General features: G+C 38.2%; 1 protein-coding gene across 10 annotated transcripts in view; it reads right to left on the bottom strand.

The window, feature by feature from the left end:
• Window positions 1–394: 394 nt before the first annotated feature.
• synj1 (synaptojanin 1) overlaps window positions 395–13758 on the bottom strand; it is a 26931-nt gene continuing 13567 nt past the window's right edge. For 6 of the 10 annotated variants that reach the window (XM_082157771.1, XM_082157774.1, XM_082157773.1 and 3 more), the window contains 16 exons: window positions 13692–13758; window positions 13342–13482; window positions 13066–13258; window positions 11750–11908; window positions 11506–11662; window positions 11259–11376; window positions 10801–11013; window positions 9922–10000; window positions 9635–9797; window positions 9351–9536; window positions 8441–8572; window positions 7497–7535; window positions 7126–7172; window positions 6855–7041; window positions 5939–6219; window positions 395–3891 (listed from right to left, as the gene is read on the bottom strand). The exon at window positions 13692–13758 is cut by the window's right edge and continues 18 nt beyond it. In XM_082157771.1, the coding sequence (XP_082013897.1) occupies window positions 2983–3891; window positions 5939–6219; window positions 6855–7041; window positions 7126–7172; window positions 7497–7535; window positions 8441–8572; window positions 9351–9536; window positions 9635–9797; window positions 9922–10000; window positions 10801–11013; window positions 11259–11376; window positions 11506–11662; window positions 11750–11908; window positions 13066–13258; window positions 13342–13482; window positions 13692–13758 (3071 nt within the window). In that variant the 3' untranslated portion in view covers window positions 395–2982. Of the gene's footprint in view, window positions 3892–5481; window positions 5506–5938; window positions 6220–6854; window positions 7042–7125; window positions 7173–7496; window positions 7536–8440; window positions 8573–9350; window positions 9537–9634; window positions 9798–9921; window positions 10001–10800; window positions 11014–11258; window positions 11377–11505; window positions 11663–11749; window positions 11909–13065; window positions 13259–13341; window positions 13483–13691 lie in introns of all 10 variants that reach the window. The other 4 variants (XM_082157780.1, XM_082157772.1, XM_082157779.1 and 1 more) reach the window with 3 other exon arrangements.

Here is a 13758-nt window from a genome sequence, read left to right as displayed (position 1 = left end):
TAAAAAAAAAATACTATAACAGTATTTAAATAATATAGATTAAATAACTGGACTATAACACCTAAAAAGGACGTTTTTCCTTTTAACAAATGGTCAGTGAAAGGCGATTAACCCTCAGAAAAAATATCTCTCTATTTAATCTATAATAAACTTCGGGAGGTCAAGCTAAGTAATATGAGCTTGATTTTTAAAAAATAATTTTCGAATTTTTGCAACTGTTATTAAAAGTTTATGTACAGGTTGATTTGTGTGATTTTGCACATTTCCAAAATATTTCACAAGAAAACAGATACTCATAAAAGCTTTGCAGTAATATATTGCATTATATATATACACACTTTTGAAAAACTTTGTCATGTAATAAGATCTGATGCATCCAATAATAACAGTACGATTCATGTTGAATTACATTTATTATTGCATACATACAACATCAATTGCTCCATACATAAATGTGCACTTTTGATATGCACTTAAATTACAGATCGAGTACTCGTTACTGAATTGCAGTTTTGTGGTTTGTGTATACATACATATAAGGTTAATACCACAGACTTTTGTTCACTACTGGGCTAAAAGCTACAATGGAACGTTAACTTCACAAAAGGAGTTAATTCCTATAAAATCTTGCTTCTTTTTAATAACTAGCTCTGGCAATGTCAGGTTCAACGCTTCCATTACATACAGAACACCTGAACAAATCACTTCTAATGCCTTTGAATGTTAAGTGGTTACATTGTGTTTATCAGGCATCAAAAGAAAAATAGATATAGTTTATTATCCATAACCTGATACTTCTCTTTATTCTGGAGATGTTCACAGTTAGTGCTTTGGAATGCATTTTGGAATGGATTTCTCATGCATTAGTACACATAATCTTGCTGGCTGGCTTTCTTCTGACCCCTTCCTCAACCAAACCACAAATGGAGACAAACTTTTCAGTGCTTTCCAGGTTCAAAAATATATCTGTAAGCTCAAAGCCAAAATATGTTGCTCAACACATCCCAAGAGAACAATTTGAACAACTGTGCAGATGTTAAATGTGTACCTAAAATGTAAACAAGGAACAAAAGTACAAGTAAAATACTGCTTTCCTGAAATACCTACACTTTAACCAAGACTGAATCATTTCACTATGCCCTTGAAGGACATTTAAAAACCTGCATAATATGAGTAAACCAACTGCACACATAAAATGCCAGTGCCTGAAGGCTGACCATTCACCCATAATGCATCATTACACAGTCCAGAATGCTATACAATCAACAAAAACAACTGAGGCTGAACCATTTATCCAATAAGAATCCAATAAACACTTCTTCAAAATGTCTAAGGCATTATTAAACAACATAGGATGGTAGCTTTAAATATCACGGCATTCATAATCAATCTGTGTGTTCATTTAACAGTCTGTCTTCCCCTCAACATTATACCATACTTCATACCATAACAAATATATTTCACTAAAACAGTTTGAAGACATAATGCTATAATGAATTATAACAAAGATATCAGAATCCCTCAACATGACGACGCAAACACTCAAGCGCACTCACACGAACAGCTAAAGTACACAGAAACAGACGTCACACTCCAAAACACAGCACAGTATTCCTCCGCACAACAATAAATAGATTTATCCACAACCTGTTCACCGAAATTAAAAAAGAATATATCATTGAGCGAATAAGTACACATTGCACTAAAGAAAGCATGACCGACATCCTGAGGGAGGAACCCACCAAATCAAACACACACACACTACACATTTGTTTAATACAGCATTTCTGTCAAGAGCTTTGGATCAGAGGAGACTGAAAGCACGTGTATATACACTGTCGATGAATGAGAGGGCAGCTGTGACCCTCACTCGCCCTCTCCGCACAAACGTAACATCTCAAACTTTTGCGTTTGAACGCCTAGAGGACCGAGCTCTTCAGTGCACTTTAGATATGGCATGTATATGCTGCAAATATAAACACAATTCAGACCTACTTTACATTTTTTTCCCCCACTAGGAAGACATATAATCACTATGAATATGTATAGAAGATATATTTTGACAAGCTAAGCACATTGGTCGTGCTACACGATGCGTGGGGCGGGAGGGGGTCTTTTGTGTACACTCATAAAAATTAGACCCTCGATTTGAGTATGCAGAAAAGCACAGCAACTGTACTGCACACATCACACTCTGAATCTTAACATAGGCAATAGAAACTGGTGAGAGATACATTCATAATGAGATAAACATCAAAAAATATCTTGGCTCACTGACAAGCCCATTTAACGGATATTATGGTGTAGAACAGGTCGGACACAGCCAGGCATTTTAAATATGTGCGTTTGATGATACGTTTTTCTTATTTGAATTGGGCTACAGAATAAAGGGATATTTCACCAAAAAGTGAAAGATCTATCATCATTTACTCACCTTATGTCTTTACAATGCTGTTTGACTTGCTTTCTTCTGTGGAACATATTTTGAAAAATGGTTTTGTGTGTATAATGCAAGTCATTGGGGTCCAAAACAACCCCATTGAGATCCATTGAATGGACACATTTTTTTTCTCTCCAAAACATCATCTTCTGTTTTCTGACATGAAGGTGAGTAAACAATGAAAATGCAACAAGATATATAATTTAATATTTGTACATTTTTTACATCTGATTAACATGTAGTTTGATGCTGAATGATTTGCGGGCTAAATGTTTAATATCTGGCCATTGAATAGTACAATTTTACACACGTGTGTGTATACATCTCTGACCATTATTTTAAAATCTAAAAAACCCTACTGTGATACATCTGCTTGAATTCTTCTTGGTTTCCTATCTGCATTGGGCTAAAAGAAACAGCCAGATTTCTTTCTTTCGTACAAACAGGTCAACATTTCCACCACCGCACTTTTATACAAACCATACACGTATAGATACACAATAATATTTTCTCCATATTTTACATACATGTTCTCCGCTGTATCATCTCTCTGTAAATTCGTTTCTGGAAGGGATGTGGGTGTTTTTGATGCTGGTATTAGTCCTGGTTGGGATCGGAGGGGGGATTGTGGGGAACGTAGAGGTGGGAAGCGACACCCAGTTGCTGTCCATGTCAAAGCCTGAGCTGGGGAAGCTGCTCTGGGGTTGTGGGAAGGGAAGGGATGAGGCTGTGGGTATAAGTGGCGGGCCAGTCTCAACTGCAGATGGAGCCTTTCTTAAAAGGAAGTCAAAGCCTGAGCTGGGGAAGCTGCTCTGGGGTTGTGGGAAGGGAAGGGATGAGGCTGCGGGTATAAGTGGTGGGCCGGTCCCAACTGTGGATGGAGCCTTTCTTAAAAAGTCTGAATCGTCATCAAAGGTGACCCACTTTTGGGTCTGTTTGGTTGGGGCTGCTGCTGTAGCAGGAACTAAGGATTGTTGTCTGGAGAAAGATGTTGGAAGAGTGGAACTGTGCACCACAGCTGACATGGCCCTGTTAAGGTCAGGCTTGGCCGCTTGGGCCTGATGCTGGGTGTAGAAATCGGGTGTGAGTGATCGGCGAGGGGAGGACAGCAGGTTGCCGGTGAAAGGGTTTGTGCTGTTGGGTCTGGGTTGGGCGTCTGCGAGGAACGGACTGGGGGATGAACGGAGGGACTCCTGGGATTTGCTGCGTGAGGTGACGGGTGGAGACAGGAGACATGGAGCGTTGCTGGCGTCCGAAGACGAGAATAGGGAGAGGGAGCTGGGTAACGTAGAGGAAGAAGAAGAAGGGGAGGTGGTGGATGAGGATGAGGATGAGGAGCGAGGGAGGGAAGCGGAGAACGATGCGTTCTGGAAGAGGGACTGGCTGTTAAGCATGTCGAAGGGGTCTAGTTTCCATTGTGCTTCTCTTTGGACTCCATTCATGCCCTTGGCCTGGGGAAAGAAAAACACATAAATCAAACTTATGACATGATGAGAAGCTAGAACATATTGAAGTTTTAAAGTCAACATGAAATCAGATTTGAATGTATTAAATATGTTGGGAATTTTTTTCACAATAGGAACTATCAGTGACGCAAGTGTACACTGATTGGCCGAACGCACACAAAACAACTGCACCCGCCATTTAAAAAAAAGCCGTGTACACTCACAGATTATAGCCTATATATTTACTCCACAAACTAACTCTATGAACAAAGGGCAGAACAACAGTGATAGATGGGCCTCTTAACCTTAAGGAGAAAATCCGATGCAACTTTGAGGGGACCAAGAGAAACATGATTATGTATTTCTGCTCAGCTAGCGACATTGGGCATCAACCACACGGCTTGTACCAAATGCTTATACTTTTTCATATACTGTCTACTTTCTTTCTTGTATAACAGTTTTATCTAATAACGTATTAGACAGAACTGTTAAACAAATCGTAAACAAATGAAGATGGAGAATGGGAGTGCTGTATGCTCAGGCTCTGGCGTTCTCAGTGCTGTCAAAATAAAAGTCACAACAACAAGCGTGGTATACATCACTTGAGAGTTCCTATTGGCGGTGCGAACGCAACCAGGAACAAACCAGGACCCTAGGGGAACATTTAGTTCTCGGGGAACCACCCTGGTGGCTAGTTCCTAGAACTACCCAATGCAAAAGGGGCTAATAACTTTGGGGGACTTTAGATTATTTAGATCTCATTTACCCCTCCTAAGCTGCTAAATAATAGCCCACATGTTGGGGGTCATTTATGACCCAGAACAGTAAAAATGTTACTTCTTTTTATTTAAATATAACTCTAATTTCCCTCAAGTCGTAAAAATTAAATAATGCACTTATTTTAGGTTAATCAGATAGTAATTCATTAAATTAGTACCAAATTACTGAATGCACCTTTTAATATCCTGTTTAATTATTACAGATGTAAAAAGAGTTGAAAACCCATGTTGATTCATGTTGACTTTTCATTTTAAACATTGTATTTGTTACAATTTTTGATAAAAATCATGATGACTTGTTGGTTAAAACATAAATGGTGCAATGACAGACATCAACATAAATCAAAAACTAAAAGATCCTAATACTGTTTTATTAAACAGTCTATTATAAAACAAAAACCAGCATTATAAAACAAAAAGACAAATATGATTAGTGTGCAAGTCTACTAGAATTGCTTAACCTTGTCCAAGAAACATTGAAAACAATTATAACAGATATCACAGATTAAAAACAAACAATACCCACAACAAATACTGGATGACACTTTCCTTGAACCCCCCTGTTGGAAAAACTTGATAAACCTCATAACCAGGTCATTTTTTTATATATACAATATTATCAAGGGGTTCAAGTTAAGTTTTACATTATAATTTTCTGACATTCAAAAAAAAAAAAAAAAGTAAAATTAAAAATGGAAAGGGGAAAAACCAACTATAACATGGAGGATCCTATATGTATGAGCACCCCATACATCGTGACTACAGGCTATGGTGCCATGAAGACAACGTAAATACTAGAAATTACTTAATCCAGTACCTGTCAACCTGAGGATTGCTCCTGCTAGTGAAAGAGAAAGACACATGCATCAAGAAGAGCGAAACATGACTATGAGAACCACCTGAACAAAGTCGTTATAACTAGAAAAGTAAAAAAGAAAGAGGAAGAGGACTTGGATTATCTGGAAGAGGCCTTATTAACCCCAGGATGGGATCTTGTGGCTCCTTAGAAAGGAAAAAATGATGTCCGCACACTGAAGTTACAGCTCCATACATATACATATACATATACATATACATATACATATACATATACATGCTATCTTTTTTGTCTTGCACCTGAGCCCGGCTTGGGTTTAGGATGTGAACAAGTTTTTGTCATTTTTGAATCTTGTGGGTCTTTGCATCTTCGAAAGAGTGTTGATCTTTATCACAATTAAATATAGGGCTTATGATCTTGACATCCATGCAAAAGTAAGCAGAGAAAGAGGACTAACCTGGGTTGTAGGAGGAGGAGGAGGAGCAGACTCAGGTGGCAGTGTGTGAGCGGACCGGCTCCGGGGTGGAGGCTTGGGAGATGCCAGTCCGGGCTGAGGGGCGGCAGCGGCTCCAGCAGGTGCTTGGGGGGCCGGCTGAGGCACCAGAGGGGCAGGGAAAGTGGGCTGCATTGGTATAGGGAGTTGGGCTTGGACAGGAGCCTGCACTGGTGACATAGACTGAGGCTGCATGGGTGATATCATCTGAGGTCTCATGGGACCTGGCAGTGTGGGGGGTGGACCTGAAAGACAGACACACAGTAGATGGTTAAAGATTGGTTAAACTTTTAAAACATACACACATACATAACCATATATCTCAATTTTGTGTAAAATCTCATATAAAATGATATATACAGTTTTAAATACTAAATTAAAGTGCCCCTATTGGGCTATTTTAAAGGTTCTTGCATCCAAGGTCAAAAAACACTTTAATTTTCTCATAATATTCATTGGACATCACCTCGTTTCTCAAAGTCTGGAAACGGTTAGAAGATTCAGTCTCTCTAAACCCCTTCTTTCCGCGAGCCTACTCTGCTCTTATTGGTCGGATGGCCCAGTCTGTTGTGATTGTTCTATAGCTTTCAGCGCGTGTCAGAAACAAAACGCCTATTATCATATCTGAATTTCAGCTCCGGAGGCTTCCTCAGCACTTGATACACAGTGATACGAACAGTAACGATGGCGTCGGTTTTTCCGTATCAATTCCAGTGCGAGTCCTCATCCTTTCCAAGTGCATGCAATGTGGATTCCCACCACAGAAAACAGCGGCTTCTCAACATGTCGACCAAAACCAAACTCTTTCAGGCCATAATAGGGGCTGAACTTCAATAAGAAATGAAGAAAATTAATTGGTAATTAGAAGAGTTTAACGAACCCAGAGGCAGCTCGGATGGCTTGCTTTGGGGTTCAGCAGTGGGTCTTGGTGCTCCGGGGTGATTATCAGGTGAAGGTCGAGGGGCCCCAGGATGCACCTCTGCTACGGGTCTGGGGGCCCCGGGATGAGCAGGAGGAGGAGGTCTAGCCTGAGGAGGGACACTGATAACTCCTGCTCGAGGTGGAATCTAAAGCAAAATCATAATATTTAACACGATATACATCTTATTTTTTCCTTTTTTAATAATATTCATGTCAATTAGCCCACCCACCGGCCTTGGGGCGCCTCCAGGGGCTGATCCAGTTGGTTGACCTCGACCTGAAAAACAGCCGATGCCATAAATCAAACATTCAGTAATAGTTATAGAAAATTTGTTTGTGAAAATATCAGAAAATCTATATTTTGAACTTCAGGTCCAATTCAAATGCCAGTCAATTAGTCTATACTACAAAACTGATGATGGAAGATTAAACTTAAACAGATGCCTTAAAAGAAAGCCGCTCCTGTCAAGAACGTCAACTAACTTTTTTAGCTCCATTTTGTTAAAACTTGCCCGAGGCTTGCAAAATCATGGCATGATAAAGGCCCAAATATGTCCGTCAATTAAATTTTCTGTCACAGATGAGCTAGACAAGAACTCACCAGATGCATCTGCACGTGCTAATGCTGGGCTTTTTTGTCCTTTTGTCAGCATGAGGGGAAAAGTTATTAAAAAGTTTGGAATTATTCAAAATTAGTTTTGAATAACATTACAGCCTTCAGCTAGGGAGAAAATATATTTGACCAAGCAGACTCCTTACCTGATGGAGAGATCATTTCTTTCTTTCTCTATTCAATTACAAAAGCTAATTCACCTAATTCAACCCAGCACTTCACACTCGAAAACTAAATCAAAATCATTGGAACAACTGAGACTTCATGCACTGCAAGATGGTTGACTTGAACACCCCTGCCCCATCTAAATTAGTCTATTTCTGTAAGCAAGTGCAGGAGGTCTCAACTGACCAGGAGGTCACCATACACAAGGACGAACACTGCAAGAATCTTCTAAAATCTAAATTTCTTTCAGAAATTACCTTCATATTCAGTCAGATCAAACTCTAGATTGAGAGGCTCAGCAAAGCCTTTGAAAGAAAATTTTAAAATTTTCCAAAAAAATTACATCATGAACAAAAATACAGTTGCAATATCATTTACAGTGCAAACTTGATTTTTACAAACAACAAAAAGCCAAAATTACGAGGCTCAAGAAAAGCATATGAAACACTACCAAACAGAACACAGAACTGCATCATAGTGTATTACATTCGAAAAAGTTAGCCAGACACTTTTAATATCTAGGCCAACTAACTAACCAAATCACAACATTATGTACAGCATTACCTGCTGAATCTTTCCTAACAGGTGTAGTAGAGCCTCCTTTAGAACCATTGTAAAATGCCAATGAAAAACAGTGAAAACAAAGTATTTATAATGTATTGAACACATCTGTTTGGGCGTTTCAATCCCAGGAAAAACTTCTAGTGAGAACAGATCAGAAAATTGTCATGCCTGTGTAAAAATGAACAAAGACTTCATAGCTGTACCTGAGGGTGGCGGTGGGCGCTGTGGAGGTGCAGGTCGGGCTGGTCGGGCATTGGGGCGTGGAGGAGGGGCGCGTTTTGGCTCTAGCCCCTGTGATGAAAGAGCTCCAGCTGGCTGACCATCAACCGGAGAACCTGAGCAAAAAAATAAATAAAATAAAAAACACATCTCATCATCAAAACACCAGCCTGAGAGATTTAGCTCAGCCCACAGCACTGCAAACCACATCGAAGCCTTGAGACTCACACACACTCTAAGAGCTCAGGAACCATTGAAGCACATCAGCAACATATCTGAAACAGCACTCTTTACCTGCCAGTTCCCTTATAATGGATGATGGGCTTAATCCTCCTTTTCGCAGTGTAAAAACAAAGGAAAATTAATGTACTGGAATTTTTGGTCTTCTTGAAGGGAATTTAAATATTAAGATATATTTTTTGCTCTTTTACTTTACTAATGCTTACTATATATATACATATATATATAGTGTTACATGATTTGGGGGTCATGAGATTTTTGAAAAATGTTTTTGAAAAAAGTCTTGTATGCTCACCAAGGGTGCATTTATTTGATTTAAATTATATTGTGGATGGATATAATAATATTGTTATATATTAATACAATTTAAAATAAAAGTTTCCTTTTTTAATATATTTTAAAATGTCATTTAATCCTGTGATGCCAAATCTGAATTTAATCAGTGTCACATGATCCTTCAATTGAATGCATCCTTAGTGAATAAAAGTATTAATTTATTTGAAAAATAAAAATCTTACTGACCCCAAAATTCTGAACTGTGTCCTTTCCTACATTTTCCTACATTTCATTTATACACCAAAGCAAAAAAAAAAAAACCTGATATAAATACAAATGGGTTGGTCAATGTTGAGTAGAGTCAAATATTAGCACTACCCTGTGGTGGTCCAGCTGTGCGTGGGGGGGCTCTGCTGGGCCGGATGGGGGGCGCAGGCTCTCCATGGGTAGGAGAGGGGCAGGGGCTGCTGCGTGGGGATGGGTTTGGGGATGAGCCAAGATCCATGCCCGCTCCAGGCTGCAGGTGCTGGGGTAAGATATCCTCAACCTCCTCGTCCACGTCACCTGTCGACACAGCAGTAAAAATGGAACTCCACGCTGTCCCGTATTTCCATTGGTTCATGTTGCATTTTGGAACAATGTAACCCAAACAGATGCCATACCTTCCATATCATACTCTTCTCCCATGTCAGAGTTTTCTGCCAGCAGAGTGGAGCTGGTGGACGTTGGGATGCTGCCACAGATTCTCTCCACACTCATTTCTTCCTCTAGACTCTTTATCCAACCAGGACTCCTCAGACGGATGTCTATGGTCTTTCCACTCACCTGCATATGGACATAATGAGGGACGATTAGATTACCTGTCATTATTATGATACAGTATAATGCATTTCTGCATGTAAATGTTCTTTTTTTACAATGAAACTTATTGTACAGTAGAGTCACTTACACTAGAGGCACTCAAAGACAGAGCTGCCAGTGCCGAGTATCCCTCCAAAAATGTCACCCACATTTTCTCTTCAACAAACCTGTTCAAGAAAAAATAAATAAAATTGCTCTAAAGTTTGGGGTCGGTAATAATTTTGTATGTTTCTTATGCTCACCCAGGTGGCATTTATTTAATCAAAAATAGTAAAAACAGAAAAATACTGAAATATTATTACAATTTAAAATAACTGTTTCTATATATTTTTAAATTGTAATTTATTCCTGTGATGGCAAAGCTGAATTCACATGATCCTTCAGAAATCATAATAATCTGCTGATTTGGTGCTCAAGAAACATTTCTTATTATTATCAATTTTGGAAAAGGTTTGTTTTTTCTGCTTTTTTCCCATGGTTCACCCAAAAATAAAACTTCTGTCATCATTTACTCACCCACAAGTTTTTCCAAACCTGTATGAGTATCTTTTCTTCTGTTGAACACAAAATAAGATATTTTAAAGAATGGTGGTAATCAGACAGTTGATGGACCCCATTGAATTCCATCTTAAGGAAACTATGATAAATACTGTGGAAGTCAATGGATACTGTCAACTGTCTGGTTGACGGTAGCCAACAGAAGTAAGAAAATCATACCGGTTTGGAACAACATGAGGGTGAGTAAATGATGACAGAATTTTCATTTTTGGGTGAACTATCCCTTTAATATTTTTGAGGATGGACAGAAAATATTTTTTCTGTCACCCCAAAAGAACATAATAAAATGTCTTAACTGTCACTTTTCATCAAATTAATGAGCATTTAATACATTTAATTAGTGTATAAATAAAGTTATATAACAATCAAATATAATAATAATTTAATTATATATGCAAACAATTCTTACCTGATAAGAATAACCTCGCCAAAATTAGCAAACTTGTCCAACAGTTCGTCGATCAAAGCATCATCAAAGTAGTCATCGGGACCAGAAGAGCAGAGAGAGACGAGGATGGTTCCATCAGGTGGACCCTGCAGGGCGATCACATCCTTATACACCTGATGTCTGGCCTCTGGGTCCACCTCAAGTACGTCCATGTCTATGATGGCCACCACAGGCCTTTTGAGAGACAAATGTTAATGGAAATAGAACTGCGGTCCACAATGTGATTTAACTGTCCAATCCTGATCATTGTGGCATTAAGAACAAAGATAGACTTGAATTTTTATATTTTAACAATGACTGACAATAAAAAAACATTAAGGGACAGCCTCCTGCTGTACCTCTGAGGCCCACTGGATGGCACTAAGCATGTTGTCAGTGTAAATCCTGAAAGTTGGCTTTCTGGCTTTAGTCTCTCTCACCTGTGATCAGAGGTTTTGAGCTCTGCTCTACCATAGTACTTGAGCTCTCCAGGGCTCCATGGGTACTGATCTTCCTCACTCACTGGGGCTCCTACTACATTCAACTCCAATTCTTCTGCTGTAACACACACACAGACAGATTTAGTGAAAATTAAAACTTCAACTTACATAAGCGTAAGCTGTTTTATACTGCATTTAAAATTTGGTTGTTGGTTAAGCCAGGATATATTTTTAATTAAATTCTCACCAGTTCTATCAAAGTTCCACTTTCTTCTCTTCCACAGCACACGGTCAGTCCAGGCCGGTGTGCGGCACTTCTCACTGGTGTCGTAGTCCTCCGAAAACAGGTCATATTTGTAAGTGGGGGCAAAATCCAGCTTCCCTTCAATAAAGCCTTTGAAAACCTGAAATATGAATAAAGTAATTAAAAAAAATTTTTCAGAAGTGTACAAATAAACTGCTGATATAGCTGTTTCCCCCCCCTAAAATACCTGTCCAGCATTCTTCTGCTCCACCAGTTGATCTCCACCGATCAGTGAATCCCAATTCTGCTGTCTGATCAGCTCCTTCACCTCTTCATTAGGAATATTTATTCGGTAGTTGAAATCTCCACACCAGAATACATAATCATGGGAGTAAAGGAGACGACCCTAAAACATAATACAAATAAAAAATATTCATAATTAAATAATAATACTATATTATTATCATTTATTAATGATAAATATTTAATCTTTTTTTGTATTTATATTATATAAACAAAATACATAATAAATGTATATTTATATTTATTATTCTGTATTTAATATTACTAATAACAGCAATATTACTGTATAATAAACAATATTATTATTGTTTTTATTATTTATATTATATAAAAATAAATATAAATTATATATTGTTAATAGTTCATTATGTACTTAAAATATTAATACTACAACTAATTAGTGCTGTCAATCGATTAAAAAATGAACTAATTAATTGTAAATTTTTCTGTAATTAATCGCACCTAACATTTTAAGTTTTTAATATATTTTTATATTGTAATAATTTCACATTTAATCTCCAAATTAATGTAGAAACAACATAAAGACAGTATATATTTTAAATATTTGATCTAACAGATAGGAAATATCCAGAAATTAAATAAAGTTATCAAACAATTCACAATCTTCACTGCATAATTTATCAATTAAATATAGATTCATTTGTATTAAAGCTACAAAAGTTATTCAGTTGAAAGTAGTGAGGGATTTTCAATTACTCTTTTGTTCTTTGATTAACATGATAGACAGCAGCAGGTTTATGAGGCTACTGTCACTTTAAAACCCGATGCGTCACGCACATGGAGCTGACATCCATTTTCTGACAACGCTTTATGTTCATTTAATACTTCATTCAACTAATTTAAGACTGTGCTTACGAGGATACTCGACAAAACGGCATTTTGGCATAAGTTTGTGTTGTTGTTTTTTCAAGCGTGAAAGAGAACCGGCGCACTGTCTGAAAGGAGATTCACAGACAGGACGCCTGTACCGCACTTTGTTTCGTCATGCTGGAATGGTTTAAAAGCATTTGCATGAATAAGAGTGTGATCACATAATGTAATGCTAGCCAAAGGATGACGAAAAAACAGATGCTGCGTTAAATTGCATTAAATATTTTTAACGTGTTAAACTGAAAAAATTTATCTCATGCGTTAATGTGTTAATTTTGACATCCCTACTACTAATATTATTATAAAAAGAAGAAGAAGGTGATCATAACCTGAACAGAAGTAACACATTTTTACATCATAAATGATTACCATAGGGAAGGTCAGTTTGCGTGCGATTTCATTGTAGTCGTCGTTCCTCTCTTTGACCTGTGACTGGCCAGCGGCAAAATGTGAGCACACGAAGCAGATGCTAGTTGTGTGGAAGAGCATGCGAATAGCCACGCCTCCTTTATTACCAGTGGCCCCGCCCATGCCAGTCTTCACTGTATCAACAGCAACGTCCCTATTATAGAACAGCAACACATAATATGAGAACAGAGAAGTCATTTAAATCCTCTTAAATACTTGAAATGATCGTACTCCTACCTGATGAACGGTGCGTGCTGAGGGCGTATGAAGACGAACAGACACACACCCACCAGCTGCTCTGAGGCCAGCAGCACGTATCTTTGATCTCGTGAGATGTTCTTCTGCAGTTCTGCAGCCCACAGCTTCTGATTAGTGGTGCTGCCAGGGAAGAAAGAAAAGTTAAACAGTTCTCAAAGGAACAAGAGCATGACGATATCACAAAGAAATATTTAACTTTAAATGCTGATTGAAACAAATTATTACTGTGTAGCACATTCCCACCACTGACCACAGGAAATGTTCTTTCCGCTTATTATGCAAGTACAATCGGTGAACTTTGAATTCTCTGATGTCAGGTTAGTTCTTACCTTGCGCTGACAATATTGCCAGCATTCAGCTCCACCATTTCCTCAAAGCCGATAGCAAAGATGTCCA

The sequence above is a fragment of the Leuciscus leuciscus genome (assembly GCF_965113295.1).
Source record: "Leuciscus leuciscus genome assembly, chromosome: 24".
Classification (NCBI taxonomy): Eukaryota; Metazoa; Chordata; class Actinopteri; order Cypriniformes; family Leuciscidae; genus Leuciscus; species Leuciscus leuciscus.
The sequence above is the reverse complement of the archived record's forward strand: the minus strand, read 5'-3'. Positions and strand labels throughout refer to the sequence as shown.